Consider the following 17,781-nt stretch of genomic DNA (forward strand, 5'->3'; position numbering starts at 1 on the left):
CACCTTAACTGTACCTCAGTAAGATTTTAAGCCTGTTCTCATCACCTGTGGGAGAGGTGTTGGTTTGAAGGAATTATCAAATCTTTCCCTCTCTGTTTGACACCATGTCTGCATTGAAAATCCTGTGTTGTTTGCTGTTAACGTTTCACCTCTTCGAGGGGAAGAAAATCAAAGGAAGCAGAGCAGGTGAGTGAAATGCTGCATTCCCAAAACGTCTGATAAAAGATCATTGTTGTCTTAAGAGTTAACCATTTATTATCAACCATTTATTATCAAATGTTTGAATGAAAAATGTTAAAATCAAAGAGCATCTGCCTTTGAGTAGATCTACATGCACTCTTAGAGTTACATTGAAAAGCACTTTTTGGACTGATTTGAATTGAAATGTGCAATCACCAGTTAACATTACATACTACCAGTTCCTGTATCAGCAAAAACAAATTATGTAACTAAGATAAAGCTCCTGGCAGGTCTTCAAACTGGGGGCACCAAACTGCAGTTTAGAAATTTGGCCCTTCACCTCTCAGTCTTTCCCTGGATTTTCTTTCATTTTATAGACATTAATGTACTTATTTATGGTCTTGACAGTATGGCATATATAAAATATATCCTGAGGTGCTGAGTATAGAATTCATAATATGATGTCATGTGTTTTATGGCTAACATGGAAATATCCAGAGTGTATTGTGCATAATTTGACACTTCCCAAATTCAGACTCTTTTGGAAACTATGGGATCTTCCCTCATCTAGAGTTTAAGAGAAACCTCTTTAATAAAGCTCAGCTGCACAGCATGTGTTTGTGAAGATAAATCTTCCAGTGGGCACTTCAACCTGGCAGTACCATGCTGCTAAGGGCTGGTACTGTTAATAGGCCTACTTATGTTCTCCTGTGTAATATAATGTTTTATAATTCAATTCAAGGCACTTGATTAAATATACTTTGCATAGTGCATCAAACAATTCATCAGATGTTTGGTTTTGAAACTAAGGAACAATACAGAGCTGTGTTTGAGCCAAAATTATATTTCCTGATCTTTACATCTGGTTGCTTTTGCTAGATTATAAAGCAGCACTGTTTTGTGTTATAATGCATACACTGCTGAGATAACACCTTCATGAGTCAAGCAAAACAGCACTGTTCAGTTCTGAGTTTCAAAATAAATAAAAGGAAGGGACAAATAAATCATTGCATCACTACACTGCCTACACTGAATCTGTGTACAGGAAGGAAATATTCCTGAAACTTATCTTTGATCAGATGTAATTGTTCTCTGACAAGGTTGTTACAGCTGTATTTTTTTCTGCTTAAATATTTGTGATTGACACTGCGGCTGTTTTACTTTATTTATTTATTTATTTATTTGTATTGTGTTGGTCATGATAGCTATGAATTCATTACTGTGCAAATTCGCATAACCCAAAGTAAGTTTGCCCTTAATCAAGTGTTACATTCAGTCAATTGTATCTGTCTGTGGGTGTTTTAAATACTCAGAAAACAACCCTTGCAGCCCTTCGGTCACTGCACACAGCATGCAAACACTGCTGCATTTTGTTCTATTCTTCATTGCTGTTAATTACAGTGTAGGACTCTTAAGTACACTCAGTACTCAGTCAGTACTTTTTTTTTTCTAAATGAGTGTGTTTTTTCACTGTTACGAATGAGTAAGACTGTTTTTAATTGCTCCTCATTTTCATACAGATAAACAGTGAAACGACACACCACGGATGATAGATGGATAATTGCTTTCATTACTTTCACTCTTGAACTATTTGCATCATGGGCTTGATATCAGAAACCAGAACTCATCAGATGGAAACTATATCAATGAGTGTTTGGGCCTGGGGTTCTGGCATTATTAACATGAAACTGTTATAATAATAAATATGGCTAACATGAATCAATGACAAACCATGAAGGAAATGTAATTATACATTTCTTTGGAGAAGGATCTGTAATGTTTATGAGCTTGATTTGTGAGGTTTTTGTGCTGTGGTTTTAAACATTTTAAGGGAGGAGGAGTTTATATAAGAATTTACGGGAAACATTTGGCAGGGTTTCACTTGATGGAACTTCTTGTGAAGTGTTATCTGTGTGCATTTGCCAACGAGGTCCGCATGACCTGGAAACACAGCAGAGTGCTTATAAATGGGCCACAGTCCAAATAGACCTCAGGAAGTAATTTCACATTTACTCTCAGATAATTATATCAATATGCGATCAAAATATTTTCTTTGCTTTTGCGTAGACCAATAAAGCAAATCTTTGTATGTTGGTTGTACATATTCACCTCAAAATAAAGACAGTTCATTGGCATGCTCCGATATGCAGAGAAAGCATCAAGATGAACAAACTATTTGTGCTGTTTAATTTTAGTGGCCAGAGAGCAGAGGGGCGCCCTGAATGTGAAAGAGCCGTATGTCAGCAGCTCAGTGTTCAATCTGTTGATGGAAGGTGAGGACACCTGCACACTGGACCCTCTGCAGCTGCACACTCTCACCTCCTGTGGTTTCAACAGCAGTAATCCCCTCATCATCATCACTCACGGGTGGTCGGTAAGGTCAACTCCCCACTTCTCTTCCACTTCACTGAATTGAACCACTGGATACAAAACATGGAGCTTGACCAAAGCAAAGGACTTTGGTCAAGTATTGTTTTGGATGTAAATATTGAATAAGAGACATGTTCAAAACCCTGAAATGTGCTGAAAAGACCACACAAAATATGAAGTAAACATTCAGGGGTATTTAGAAATGCCAACAAAGATCAATATTTTAAACTTTGTTTCTCATTAATTGATATATCAAGTTGAGTTAACATTTATTTTGTCATTTGAAATTAACCAATGAAGATTCAGAACATTCAAATTCAGAGTTTAAGGTGCTAAAAACATCATTTCAACACTTAGATGAGAGACATGTTTCTAAGAGTTGTTTTTATGTTTCCTAAGATGGATGGTATGATGGAGAGCTGGGTGCAGAGGTTAGCCACAATCATGAAGACAACGTTAGTAGACGCCAATGTAGTGACTACCAACTGGCTGTCCCTAGCTCACCAGCACTACCCTATAGCAGTACAGAGCACCCGCACTGTTGGAAAAGACATAGCTCACCTGCTGCACACAATCCAGGTAATGAGATCTTTTTTCTCATGAATGCCCTTTAAGTACAACACACATACACAAACACACACACACACACACACACACACACACACACACACACACACACAAACACACATTTTTCTGCATTACCAAATATCATACATATACCACATTTAAGTTGCATACATGTCATAAACCCCCACAGGAACACTACCAGTACCCACTTAGAAAGGCTCATTTGATTGGCTACAGCCTTGGTGCCCACATCTCTGGATTTGCTGGAACCTATCTTGAAGGTTCTGAGAAGATTGGAAGAATTACCGGTAAGTTATTTAACAGTATGAAGTTTTATGAATGAATATATTTTACAAATTAGCTACATATTTTAGCTGACAAACATATCTGTCTGTATCTGTCCAGGTCTCGATCCGGCAGGGCCCTTGTTTGAAGGCATGGCTCCCATTGATAGACTGTCTCCTGATGACGCTGAATTTGTGGATGCCATCCACACATTCACCCATGAACGTATGGGCCTCAGTGTGGGCATCAAGCAGGCGGTGGGGCATTATGACTTTTACCCCAACGGAGGAAACTTTCAACCAGGATGTGACCTGCAACACATTTATGAGCACATAGCTGAGTATGGCCTCCTCGGTAGGTATACGAAAAACTAAATAATGTTAAAAACTGTACATAGGTAGTACAATTTATAATAAGTATACTCAACTACAACATTTACATAACAAAATTACAAAGTGTTATGCAGAAAGAACATCTTTTTATTGTAGTAGTAAGGCTAAAACAATGTTTAAAGTTTCACACACAGGGAAAGTACAACTTTGGTATTCATGATAGAGAAAAAGTCCAAGAGTCGGTAAAATCAAAAAGGTCCTCTGAGGAGCATGAATGGGCTCTCCAAATTTCAAGGTAATCTGGTTATTGGATTTAGATATTTTCCACACACAAACTGAGATATCGGTATGTTATTGACGTCTTAAGGTGTCTCAAGAAAAAACCCTGTTGTATTGCGATATATCATTTGTACAAAGTTGACAGTTGAGGTATAAATAGAGCTCTTTCTAAATTTGAAAAAAATTAGTTCATCCTCTGGGGAGATGAATGTGTGCAGTACATGTCAAGGCAAAATCGAGACTATATCTTGTATAAAATTGGAAACTTCTGCCTGGGGGTACCAAAAAACGGATTCATCCTCTGGGAACCATGAATGTCCTTTATAATTTCCTGGAAACTTACACAATATAGGATGTGATAAAATGTTGGACATTGCCAGCTATTGATATAATTCTGGTTTGTATCTTACTGTCTTGAGAAAGGAAGTTTGGTTCAGTGATTGTGAAAAAACAAAATCTAAACATTTTCATTTCTATATTTCTACATCTTGTGTGCAAGAAGTAGTCCAAAAACAAATCCAGACAAAACACAATCACAGTCACTCCACCAGGGCACCAAACTTAATTTAGGGTGTGAAGGCCTGTAAGGATGATTCTCAGTGATTTCCTTTTGGAAGTCTACTCATTTCCTGCCTGAACTCAAACTTGCCATGTGCCCTGTGTGCCATTTACAACCCTGCATCTAAAGAAAAACTCCAGAGAGCTGGGTTGCTTCTTCTCTTTCTTCACTATCATAACATTTTTTTTTCTTAATAGGCTTAATATGGCTTCTCAAAACACTGCTTGAGAAGCCATCTTTTCGCTTGTTGATAGTTTCATGTTATGTGTTCAGGCAGATGAAATTAATTCCCTTCAGTAAAACACAAGTGGCTCTAGGATTTATAGTGCTCCTCAATCCAAAACACATCCGCATAATATGACAGTGAGAGCCACATTAAAGCATCTGTCATCCTCAGGAGTTAATTAGCAACATGTGCCTTCCTCCACTTGGTCCATCAGTCTGAGCTGAGCTGCCTCCAGGCTACAAGAATCCACTCAGAGAAAAGGCCTACAGAGCAGACCAGTACCAGACGTAATGAGATGCTGTTAGGAGACGTGACAGAAGGACAGTCTGATAGGTGTCAGGCTTTGAGGATAATAAACTCAATCCACAAATAATGATCAAACAGACAGCTGTGATTAAGCTACTCCACAGCCTCTTCATCCACAAGAGAGCTTTGTAATATGTTATCTGTTGAAACTCAGATCAAGGTTGTTTTTGATACATTAAAAAATCAAAGTCTCCAACATACAATCCCCAACATACTTTCTTATTTTCTTCTTCAGGTTTTGAGCAGACAGTGAAATGTGCTCATGAGCGATCAGTCCATCTCTTCATGGACTCGCTACTGAATAACGACAAGCAGAACATGGCCTACAGGTGCCGTGACAACAATTCTTTTGACAAAGGTGTCTGCCTGGACTGTCGAAAGAACCGCTGCAACACACTGGGCTATAATATCAAGAAGGTTCGCACCAACACCAGCAAGAGGCTCTACCTTAAAACCCGCTCTCGGATGCCCTACAAACGTATGTGCTTCCAATGATCTTTCTTCAGTTGAATATTTGAGCTTCACTGTGCAGAATGACGCATGTTTGACACTAGAAGGATGTTTTCACATGAATCTGCTGTAGAGTAGAAAGTTTCTCTGAGTTTATTGAAAATCCCATTATGATTTGTGACCTCACAAATAGTTTGGAAGCCATTTCTGGTCCAATATTCAACGTATGCTGTGGAAACTTGAAGCCTCCAACTGAGGAACTCCACTGAGAATAGACTTCAAAACCTGATATCTATTTCTCTGAGCTCCAAAAATTATTAAAACACACTGGGTGACATTGTGTCTCATTACCATGAACATGAGCACTGAACTTTAGTTTTACTCCATTGAAATATATATATATTAATCAGCTGCTAAAAATAGCCCCCCAGCAAATGCACTATTTTCTCTTGTTTGTATAATGTTTGCTAAGAAAATACCATGCCCAACTGTTATTATCATTTAACCTGTTCTTAAAAATAAAACTATTAATTTGTAACAGCTTTGTCTTAGTAGTAACCAGATCCACAGACAGGAAACAGACAGGCAGGGGAGTACTGACTAACACATTATTGATTTTGGTATTTCGCTAGCATTTGCAAACAATAACAATAATAGAGAACAATGTTTTAAAGGAACTGTGTAGGATTAATTTCACTTCCAGTGGTTAAAAAAAAGATGCAGTTCCAGACTGCAATCCAATAGACTTGACCTGGGAACAGTGAGATGGAAAGGCTAGAAACAACATATATACTATATTTTGTTATACGTTTTACTCGATATACATTAGGTTTATGAATCCAAAGTGACTCTATTTGCATTAAAATAGGACAAAATGTGACAGTTTACTGAATGGGACTCAAAGTCTCTAATAATAAGTTGTTTCTATCACAAGTTTTACATCAGATTGGAAAAAAAGATACAAAAAACAAACTCTGCGTTGTATGGTTTCTCTGCCTTCATCACTTCCTACTTTCTTGTTCGTTTCCCTCTTCTCTGCAGTCTATCACTACCAGTTCAGAATCCAGTTTGTCAACCAGGTGGAGGGGATTGAGCCCTCCTTTATTCTCTCTCTCACCGGTACAAAGGAGGAGAGCGGAGAACTCCCCATCACCTTGTGAGTACCACCTCCCATAAGGTTTACATTACATCACATCTATGCTCTACTCTGTCTCTGACACATGCAATATGCAGCTGCACTCTCAAACTCCATAAAGGAAGAAAGCAAGTTAGGGAGAGCAGCTGACACACATGGCAACAGCTCGAGCTGCTGCATGAAAGAGGGCTATAAATGGGGATTGTGGAATAAATAATTTACTCATGTATCATAAAGGAATCCTATTCCCTGACAATCCTTCTTGTTCTGTGTATCAAAGAGCCTCAGGCAAACCAGTATAAGCAAAAGAATCTCATGTGTTGTCCTGCTTTAGTTGTAGACCATCTCAACAGAGGGTATTTCTTTTGTAATAAAGAATTGTGATGGCCTGTTGCTGAATGCTCTTTGCTGTAATAATCTTACTGTCTTGTTTTTTCTGTGCTTGTACTTTTAAATTCTCCACCAGCTCCGAGCAGATTTCAGGTAATAAAACCTACACGTTCCTGATCACCCTCGACAAAGACTTAGGGGAGATGATGATGCTCAAATTGCACTGGGAGGGATTGGCTCTGTGGAAGAACATGTGGAACCGGGTCCAGACCATCATTCCTTGGGGAGGCCAGGAGAGCAAACCACAGCTGACTGTGGGCAAGATCACCGTCAAAGCAGGCGACACGCAGGAGAGGTACAGTTCTCTGTTACAAGGCAGTGATAGCAGTGGTAGAAGTATTCAAAACTAAATGCAAATTACAGAAGTATTATCAACAACTTAAAGTACTTATAATGATGCATAATGGCCCCCTTCAGAGTATTACAGGCAATATCTAATTAGTGGATCATTATCATTATTGCATCAACATTTATTTTTTTAGTTTTATTATCATGTGGGGGTTCTTGTTTAGTGTGTTTTGTCTAGAATAAGATGCTCTTATATCTCCTTAAATCGTGTTTTTCCTCCTTAAAACTAAAAGCAATAAAAAAATCTAAAAAACATATAAGAAGTATTTTAATAATAGTTTTATCCTGTTTAATCCATAATAATGCAACATTATTCATTAAATCATAATATTTTATATGAAAAGTTATCCACCTGTCTAATAAATTTTGTACTGTACAAAAGTACAGTATTTCGCTTTGACATGTAGTGGAGCAGAAAATTGTACTTATTGTAAGTACAGCACTTGAGTAAATGTATTTGCCCTCCAACAGGAGAGTGCATGAGCACTGAGAGAAGGAATATAAGCATTAGTATTGAAGTAATATTGTAACTAGACCATTATCTTTAAATATATATAAGATGTCTGTAACATATCACATTCTATTGTAATAAACTATGTCCGTCTATCAACACACTGACTTTTTAAAGTTGTAAATTAAGTTGTGATTCCACATAAACACAATAATTCAGAAAACAGACTGTCTCTGTCTTTTCACAGCAGGAAAATCTACCAGACTTTACTGCCACCTAGTGGATCTTTTCCTCGCTCTAGCTTTCACACACAATTCCAATCATTTATCATAGACTGGCCTTGCTGCTACATTTCACCATCTGTTTAAACAAACCATGTCAACAACCTTGTTTTTGTTTTCCAGGACATCTTTCTGTGCCATGACAAATGATGGACAGCATGTGGAGGTATCACAGGATAAAGTGTTTGTGCGCTGCAAAGAGGACACACCAACACAGCGCCGAAAAAAGCACTAATACAGACTGTGTGAGTTCCTAATCTGTTCAACAGACTGGAGATCTCTGATGGAGGCCTGGAAGTTCACAGCTGGATGAGATTCTGTAAACGCCTCAATGTGAGGTTGTGCAGTTTTAAGGAGGAAATTAGAAATGATTAATTGTCATGAAAGACATGGCACTGAACAAAAAGCCTTAAGAGTTTAATGGAAAAATTTATTCTGGAGACAAAAGGTTAAAAATTGTAAACTGTGTTTGCAATATAAAGAAACATGTTGACGTTTGATTATGTGAGATTAATAAACCAAGAACTAGAAATGTTGTTTTTCTTACTACGACAACACTGTGCAGTTTTAGGAATGAGCCCAAATGTGCTGCATTTGAAACAAAAGCCTTTCAGGGCTATAAACAGTTGAAAGTTTTCCAATTCAAATATTAACTATGAACACAAACATGGAGTTAAATTACCTTTTGATAATGTTAATTCCAAAGGATGTAAATGTGCCTTTTTTAAAATGTGTGTCCTAAAAATGTGTGATCAATCTTATCATTTTTAAAACCTACTTTGGTTTTGCCCATAACATGACATAAATACACTTGTTAATCAAACTCAAACCAAAGCAATAAATATACACCCTTTCTTTTTCTATTCTGTTTTGTGGTCTGTTTTTTCTATGCCTGTATGGAGGTGGACACATGATCTGTTTAGAGACTGAAAAACTGATTAATCTGCAGAATAGTGGAAATACAACATACCACAGAGAACAACAACAGGCATCGATAGGAAACAGTTAGTCTTAATGTACAACAAAAACAGTTTCTGCAGCTGAAAGGTTCAACTGCTCAGACAGCAGACGGTGTCAAGGGTCAAACAGTAAACACAGGAAGCAGGCTGAAGCCCCTAAATCAAGGCAGTTCCAAGTATTTAGCAGGTGGTGACCTCAGAGAGCAGACGGTTCAAATGGAAAGTTGTAAACGCCAACGCAGGTTTAATCACGGAGAGCTGAGGGTGATGCTGGAAAGTTTAACACTAGCTCACATCAATCCTGTCTCACTAAACCAGGTGAGTCCAAATCTGACGTCACTATCCTTAAGACCCAACCTCTATTGAATAAATAACTAGGACACAAACATTTCAATTGTAAACTTGGCTTAAAGAAGACCTCAAAAAACTGCTGAACAGTCATTACCAGAACAGATTTCCAGTGAAAACAAACACATGATCAATTCTGGTTTATTAATGCATTTCAAGTAGTTGAAAAGAAATTATAGTTTTGCACAATGCCTTTGCAGTAAAATGTCTAAAGTAAGCAAAATGGGAAACAGAACAGAACAGCACACAAAAAACAGAAGACCATTGAAAACAGTATAAATGAAGGAGACATTAAAATCAGACAGCAGTACTGAATCATCATTTTGGAGTCTCTGTTTATACCACTTACTATTCAGTGCACATTTTCTCAACATTATATAGCAACATGTGAAAGAAACAATACATTTCCCAGAGAATTAACCCCGTATTGTCTACATCATACCATATCAACAAAAAATAAGGATTATTGAGCGAAAGCAGCTCTCTCTCCCTCTCTCTCACACACACACACATAAAGCTTTAAAAGTTGCAAAAATTCAAGAAAAAAAAAAATTAAGCTGCGACCCAAGACGTAGCACCAGAAAGACAAACAAAATCTGCAACAGAGGATTACATATTCTTATACAGACACTTGGGTAGGAATTACACACCATGTACCCATTTAAGAAGAAAACAATAAAGGCATTTCTCTGTGAAGAGGCTTACTTGTTCACCATTGAGTTCTGCGATACTCTGCATAGAATCTATTGGATCAATAACGAGACATCCTCACACCTTCAAAAGACTTCATTCAGCTTGTTTGCAAAGTTAAGAAACAAAGTCTGTCTGCGCCGAGGAATTGTTCCCTCCTGAAATCATTTCAAGAAACTATTCATATGTATTTCTATATTTTGCCAGTAAGTCAACTAGGAGTTCTTCACTTTTATCAGTGAAGTTGACCTAAATTACTTTTATCTGGAGACAACTCAAGTTATGCCAAATTAGGGCTGGGCAGTAATATATTATAAAAAGTAAATATTAATTATAATCTCTCAAACATCTTAAACTTAATGCCCTAAAAGCCCTAAATGATTTTGCATCTTTGAAGGTCAGCAGTCCACACTGATAATAGTGCTTAGATAAGCCTCTACCTCATGTGTGGGTTCAGCTGTGGTTTTACTGACAGTCCGTCAACTTCAGTCACACTGCTCCAAGTAGGCACATTTTCAGTTCGATAACACAAAATCAAGCGGGTGTTACATGGGTAAAGTAGGAATTGTTCCTTGAGAAAACCCCAGTCAGTAGGAGAAGAAAGAACAGTGATGATGAGTGGTTGACACATAGTGACAGTTGGCTCTGGTAAATTTTAATTAACAGCAACAAGCAGCAATAAAATAAGAATCCTCCACATATACAAATAATCTGAAATGCAAGTAAAATCAAAGAAAGCTAAAATCAACAATCACATTTAAACAAACCACGTTCATTGTTGAGAGGAGTCCTCCAACCGCTTTTGAGTGGTTTTAAACAGATTTTCTGAAACAACTGCAAGTGTCTGAATTTCAAGATGGACAGCACAGAATGAGTGAGGATGTGGCCGGGACAATCACGCTGGAATGAAAATCTGAATGAAAAGACACACACTTGAAGCGCAAAGTGGTCATCTCACAAATGGTGTCACAAGTCAGTGCCAAAGCAACAAGTCAGAGGAAACAGCTGTGACAGAGTAAAAGTGTGATACAATCAGGTTGATAAAAAGCTATTCTCTCTCCATTTATTTCAGCCCTGGACTACGCCTTTATGTAAATACAGTTGCAACAAGAACTATACACATCCAGACAATTAATCTCTCCTCCACAGTTAACAGATGACACACCAATCTTGTTCAGCTCACTTATCTACATTCTTTTCATCCCATGATGACAGCTAATGTGAACCCTTCTATACAGGCACCAGCCAGGAGGGACTTTACCCTGAAATGCACAAGCAGCCATCTTTTTTTATTAATCCTGAGAAAGTGAATTAAAACAGTAAATAATCTTCATCATATAGAAAATCAATTTCATTGGAACACAGAAAACAAAAACTGCTGCGACAAAAACATGAACAATCACACTGAAGGAATGTGTTTTTGATGGTGCTTTGATTTAAAAACAATATAATTATGTTGGCAAAAAGAAAAAAATCCCAATATGATGTTTTTAATTGGCAGCAAAAACTTGTGACTTGCAGTCCTGCTATCGTGCTGATGATGGCAGCAGAACAGAAGAACAGGAAAGAAAAAGTATAGATTGGAGGACAGAGGAAGATAAATCTATGACAAACCTGCTTCTATCTCTTTCACTCTGGTAAAAAAAATATTCAAAGAAAAATAAAGATTAAGACCACATAACAGAGATCAGTGAATTTTTCCTCCTGTCCCTCCTTGAAAAAGTTATTAATATCCTATAAAAGCTGTGTAACCACTGCTAATCTGGCTCTCAGAGCAGAGGAGTTGAGTGAGTTTGTTAGGCCCAAAACACATCAGGTGTTGTCCAGTGAAATCATTTCAGTTGCAAGTTCTTTGAATTTTGCAATATGTGGTAAAGGTAACTCTTTGGAGTTAAGTGCTCCCATTGTAGGCACTAGAAAGAACCAAGGCAAAAAGCAGGTCAACGTCTCAGCGTCTCATCTGTCCCATCTGATAGTTCTCTCTTTGCTGACGTTGGTTGGGGCGCTGGCCCTGCGACTGTGCCTGCTGCTGTCGTCTTCTCTTCAGTGTACCTACAAGACATCGACATATCAGTAAGGGCTTATATGGCAAATTTCAGGGCATGGATTATGCTAATAACACATTCACAAACGTGCACCTCCTCTTGAACCAGTGGCATTCATCAGGTGGAAACTAAGCGATTTATGACAAGTTCAGGCAGTTAATAGAATCTGTTGAAACCCTCGTAGGTTTTTCTAATTTTGCTCTTATTGCTTTGCACAAGAACAAATAAGAAAAAAATAAAATATTCATGCATGAAGGCCAATGAACTTATTGTATTCCTTAATTTATTACACTATCAGAAAGGTGCCTACAGAAGAAAACAAAGTAATCACTAATAAATCCCACACTGCCTCCTAATTTCAAAAGCAGTATACAAATAAATTGGTTCATCTGGCTGCAAATGATGCTGCAAACTGTAGAAGTTATCATAAAATCTGCAACTTGTACTTAAAACAGAATTCATGTTAGTCCAAGTATTGCACCACATGCACCCAATTATCTACCATTTATACTGTGGCCACATGTCTACATACATGCAAATATAAACACATATTATGTAGCATACCTGGCAGTGGCTTTGGTGGGGGCAGTTTGGGATTGCTGCTAGGAGTGTGGACACTGCAGATCTTGATGAAGCCAGCCATTAGCATAATAAGAGCGATGCCCATCAACAGCACTGCCCACCAGTGATCCTGGATAACAGAGGAATATATATTAAAAGTTATCAAAAAACAAGAGAGAAACACAGCAGGAATAGTTTCCACACGTATGTGACATTGTGTTGAAGCTTTAGTATTACTGGGACACTCACCACTATCCACTCTGCAATGTTCTCATAGAGTTCTGCATTGAAGATAGCCTTCTTTAGCCTTGCCAAAGGCCCATCTGCATCCACCAGACGACACCTCATGAACACATCACAGTAGCCCTTATAGTCATTGCAAGGTGAGCCGGGCTGCAGCGTTGTGACCTTTTTGTTGAAGAATGTCTCCCATTGCGCTGAGCCTGTGCTGCTGCAGGTGCTCGGCTTCACTGAGGGTAGAAGGAGAGGGAATGGCCTATGAGATACTGACAATACTTTGGTTTTTATCCTGAAGATATGCACTCCTACACATTACATACAGTCAATGATGTTCACTCTAGTTTAATATTACTATAAGTATCGTGTATTCTAATTCAGGAACAGTCTGAGAGCCTGTCACTCACTTTTCTCCATGCAGCACACGTGGCATAGTTCTGCTGCTTCATCTTTGCCCTCTTGGCTGGCACAGGTACATACTTCTAGCTTATACTTCTCACAAATGGAACCAGAACAGACCTGGGCCATACAAGGGGACAGAAGAAAATTATTTTTACTTTTTTTTTTACTTATAGTACAAACACCAGCTTACAATCTGTGCACATCAGACACAAACAGCAGTAGGACAACTGATACTAACATACCCCATTGAGGCAGACTTGTGTTTCTGTATTGCAAGATGTGAAATTTTCCTTTGGTGTGGAGGTAGGACACATAGGAGAATTTCCATTGCACATGCCCTCTTGGGCACACTCAGACTCAGCCCTGCACTTGTCAGTTTGGCCCTTGTAAGTACACTCTGATGTGCAACATGGGCCTTGGCTTGGACTGTAGAAAAGGAATCATAAAAATCCAATGAAAAGTTAAACAAATGCTATGCTATCAACAGCAATGTTTTATACAATTTAAAAAAACAAAACAAATTACAGTACTGTACAAAGACACAAATTACAACTAACCTGCAGATTTTGCCAGGTTTGAGTTTGCACCTGTTGCCCTCCGCTTCATTGGCGCTAAAGCAGCATTGGTCTCGACACTGATCGCTATAGCCACAGTCACATTGTTCTTCACCTTCTACTAGTCCATTACCACAGATAGGCTGGCCAGACTCTGTACACACAAACACAACAGAATTAAGACTGAATCACTGCCTTGCATACTGCACATATACAAGCAGGGAACATATATTTTCAGAAGAGAGTATTTACCGACAAAACAGTCATTCCTCTTCTTCAATAGAACAGCGCTTATATTGCGGGTGCTGCAGATTGAAAACTTGTTATTGTTGTGCTTGTCTCCTGATGTGGCTCGAGAGTACATGATATAGTTGCCCTTCTCCTTATTTTCCTGAAGCTTTGACTCTCCAGGAGTGCATTCGATCCCAGAGTCATGCTGTAGACAGGAAAAGAAGAAAGGGCAGAGAGACTTCAGAGAGAGCTGCATATGATATGTTGCACAGCTTGGTAAGAAAATAACTTCACATGGCGTCAAATGTGTGCAGGCAAAGGTCAAGGTTTCACATCATAATACTTACAGGGGAACCAAAGTTGTGGCCAACCTCATGAGCAAAGGTGATGTGTGACACCTTGGGAGGGACATGGGAGGCGTAGTTCTGCACAGTGATGATACCAGTGTTCAGAGACTTCTTCTTTCCATCGGAGTACATCTTGCTCCTTTCACAGATGCCCCCAGAGCTTCCTGTGGCCAGAGTGTAAAAAAAGTATTAGATTATCCTACTATTTAAATACTTAAGAAGATTTCACAGAGAATTTGATTTGTATTTTTACTGGTAATTTGAACACTTTTGCTGAAAGAAACCAGTCTCAACCAAAAGCATTTTGGTTCCCATGGGGCAAGGTTTTTAAAGGATAGTTAGCATTTTTTGAAGTGGGTTTGTATGAGGTACTTATCCATAGTCAGAGTATTAGGTTAACATGCCCCCAGTTTGGAGAAGCAGGCATTTACTGCAGGTTATACACTGACAATGAATAAGTACCTCATACAACCCAAATGAGTAGAAGTGATCACTTGAACTCAGTCACTGCAACCAGTTACCCTAGCAGGTTAAACAAATTTATGAGTGTGCACACATGCCTATGCACAAACACGCACATGTGCGCACACACACACCCACACAGATGAGGGATCGTAGCCAGCTGGTGCTGGTGGTGACAGCTCAGCTGCAACAAGGTTCACTGCTCCACAGTTCACAGAAAAAATATAATAAAATACTTCTGCACTCGAACAGAAAAATCATTGAACCATAAACTACAGTTACAGACAGAGCAACTTTGCATTGCAAATTGATTAATGTGTGAGCTAAGGTCAATTTTACCATAAAATGAAAAACATATTGGTCTGAATACACAAGAGCCGAAAGCTTTCGCAAAGATTTACAGTAACTATTTTCAGATTCTGCATTATGTGTCTTTGATGCTATTGAGAATTTAGTTTGTAATGATGGCGTGTTTTTTTAAAAGTTTAAGCAAACTAGCTCAAACCTCTATAGACCCAAGAGTCCACAGAGATGGTGTTTTGAGATAAATCAGCTTGCCATCATGCTCACAATGATAATGTTAACATGTTCATGTTTAGCAGGTATAATGTCAACTATACTTATCATCTTATTTTTAGTGGCACACTAACATTAGCTAGTTGCCACAAACAACAGCTTATTCTGATGACAATATTATCAGTTTTGCAGGTATCTGGTCATAACCAATATAATGGTACTAGATAAAATATTAATTTTACATAGTGAATTAAATTACGTTTTATCCATATATATTCTTAAAAAGAAAAGCAACATGGTTAATAGTGTACATATCTCTGCTCAAAGGGCTGAAGCATGCATACCTTTATGTATATGTTTATCATCTGTACTTTGAATTATCTAAAATGAAAATACTAAAATGAGGTCAACTTCAAGCTCAATGTCAAGGTAAAAACAAAAAGCTAAACATCGGAAAGCACTTGCAATCACTTTCAACATTAAGCATGCCTGCAGTGCTGCTGCTTTTACCATAATCCATAAAGCCAGTCATTAGGAGGCAACATCAGAGGTAGTTTCTCGCTGCACAGAAACATCAGACCAAAGTACTTAAAGCAATAAACAACATATCCATTATGCCTAAGTGTATAAGTACATGACTGCACATTGTTTGTATACTATTTGTATGTGTGGGTCTTTCACTGAAGCCACTTGTATCTTGACAACAACTGGTCACATCATATAAGTTGCTCATTAGATGTGCCAGACCAACATCTGTAACAGCCTTTCGTTCTGGACTCCCTTTATGAAAGCATTCACCCTGCAGCTCACTGCAAACCATCTCTTATCCTGAATTGATTCTTTTCAGCTTACAGCATTCCTAATTTGCCTCTATTGATTGTCTGCGTTTGTTGCTGCATTCTTCATGTGGAGATGGTGGTGTCTGAACTTAATCAAAGAAATAGGAAGGTGTGCCCCCCATAACCATAATTCATATATGTTGTGCCTGTGAGGGAAGAATTCATTTATTTAAGATTCCTGTGGGAAGCACACCCCATGATTCTGGACAGCAGAGGACATATACAGGCGTTTCCACTGGCATACACTACCACATAAAAACTATTACATGTTTATGTAGTCATACACCTCTGCAACCCATTTTCTGAAAAGATCAGAAGAGGTTTAACTGCATGGAAGAGAACATAATGCCTATAAAATATATTTGTCAAGCTTGCTGATATTTCACCAAAATCAATTTCCTCCATGCCACATTTAAATTTTTTCAGATCAGGCAGTGAAACATATTTTTCAAACATCAGTGAGATCTAATCAATGTAGCAATTAAATTATTTCTTGATTATGCCACGACCAAGCGGACCATCATGTTAATCTTGCTATGCAAACTCTTCTGGAAGTCAAATGTAAGTATATTTAGGTAATACCTTAAATAATGTTAAATATTAATTTATTGAATGTTTTTGGTGCATACGAAAAAAGATATATACAAAATAACAATTAACCTTGGAGGAGATCGAGCAGGCTTTAAAGGATATGTGTAAGGGCAAATCGCAGGGTCTGGATGGAATTCCGCTGGAGTTTTATCTCGCTTTTTGGCCCTTGTTGGGTCCCTTACTTTATGATATGATTCAGTATTCAATACAGGAGGGCTCATTTCTATGAGATGTGAACATTGCACTGATCTCCTTGCTTTTGAAAAAGGGCAAGGACCCAGTGGAATGTGCTAGCTATCGACCCCTTTCATTGCTGAATGCAGACCTAAAGATTTATGCTAAAGTGTTGGCCCGTCGCCTTCAGGGCTATATGACAAAGCTGGTACAGTGCGACCAGACAGGTTTCATAAGAACTAGGCTACCTTCTGACAATGCGTAATCTTGACTCCCTTGCGGCGGTTCTATCGCTAGATGCAATGAAGGCTTTCGACAGGCCGGAATGGCCTTTCTTGTGGTCGGTACTGGAAGCTATGGGCTTTGGCTCTCCTTTTATCAACATGATCAAGGTGCTATATTTGAATCCAACTGCTATGGTGCTCACCGGGAAGACCTGATCTAATCTTTTTGACGTTGCAAGGGGATCCAGACAGATATTCCATGTTTTTTTTTATCTGCGATTGAGATCTGTTTTGGGGGCTTGCAGAGTTTCATCTCCTCTCACACCACATCCATTAGACAAGATTCTACGTAGCACCAGAAACATGAGAGGCCTAGTCTCCAAACTATATTGGTTTATTTCCAAGCATGCTCATAGACCCCTGGTTTTGGAAATTTTATGGA

At 38.4% G+C, this 17,781-nt stretch overlaps 2 protein-coding genes across 2 annotated transcripts in view; one reads left to right on the top strand and one right to left on the bottom strand.

Annotated features, from left to right (window-relative positions):
* Positions 1–9,018, top strand: lipca (lipase, hepatic a). The gene is made up of 9 exons (XM_053320517.1): positions 1–186; positions 2,376–2,554; positions 2,950–3,129; positions 3,308–3,425; positions 3,523–3,756; positions 5,340–5,582; positions 6,596–6,710; positions 7,156–7,374; positions 8,283–9,018. The coding sequence occupies exons 1-9, from the start codon at positions 105–107 to the stop codon at positions 8,392–8,394; spliced, it is 1,482 nt and encodes a 493-aa protein (XP_053176492.1). The 5' UTR covers positions 1–104; the 3' UTR covers positions 8,395–9,018.
* Positions 9,019–9,591: 573 nt separating this feature from the next.
* The window catches only part of adam10a (ADAM metallopeptidase domain 10a), a 31,171-nt gene continuing 22,981 nt past the window's right edge, over positions 9,592–17,781 (bottom strand). Inside the window, exons 9-16 of the mRNA XM_053320490.1 lie at positions 14,534–14,697; positions 14,208–14,391; positions 13,959–14,109; positions 13,644–13,827; positions 13,407–13,518; positions 13,012–13,232; positions 12,766–12,892; positions 9,592–12,208 (exon numbers count right to left, since the gene is read on the bottom strand). Coding sequence (XP_053176465.1) covers positions 12,105–12,208; positions 12,766–12,892; positions 13,012–13,232; positions 13,407–13,518; positions 13,644–13,827; positions 13,959–14,109; positions 14,208–14,391; positions 14,534–14,697 — 1,247 coding nt within the window. The 3' untranslated portion in view covers positions 9,592–12,104. The remainder of the gene's footprint in view (positions 12,209–12,765; positions 12,893–13,011; positions 13,233–13,406; positions 13,519–13,643; positions 13,828–13,958; positions 14,110–14,207; positions 14,392–14,533; positions 14,698–17,781) is intronic.

This window comes from Scomber japonicus, chromosome 1 (genome assembly GCF_027409825.1).
Source record: "Scomber japonicus isolate fScoJap1 chromosome 1, fScoJap1.pri, whole genome shotgun sequence".
In the NCBI taxonomy this organism is placed as follows: domain Eukaryota; kingdom Metazoa; phylum Chordata; class Actinopteri; order Scombriformes; family Scombridae; genus Scomber; species Scomber japonicus.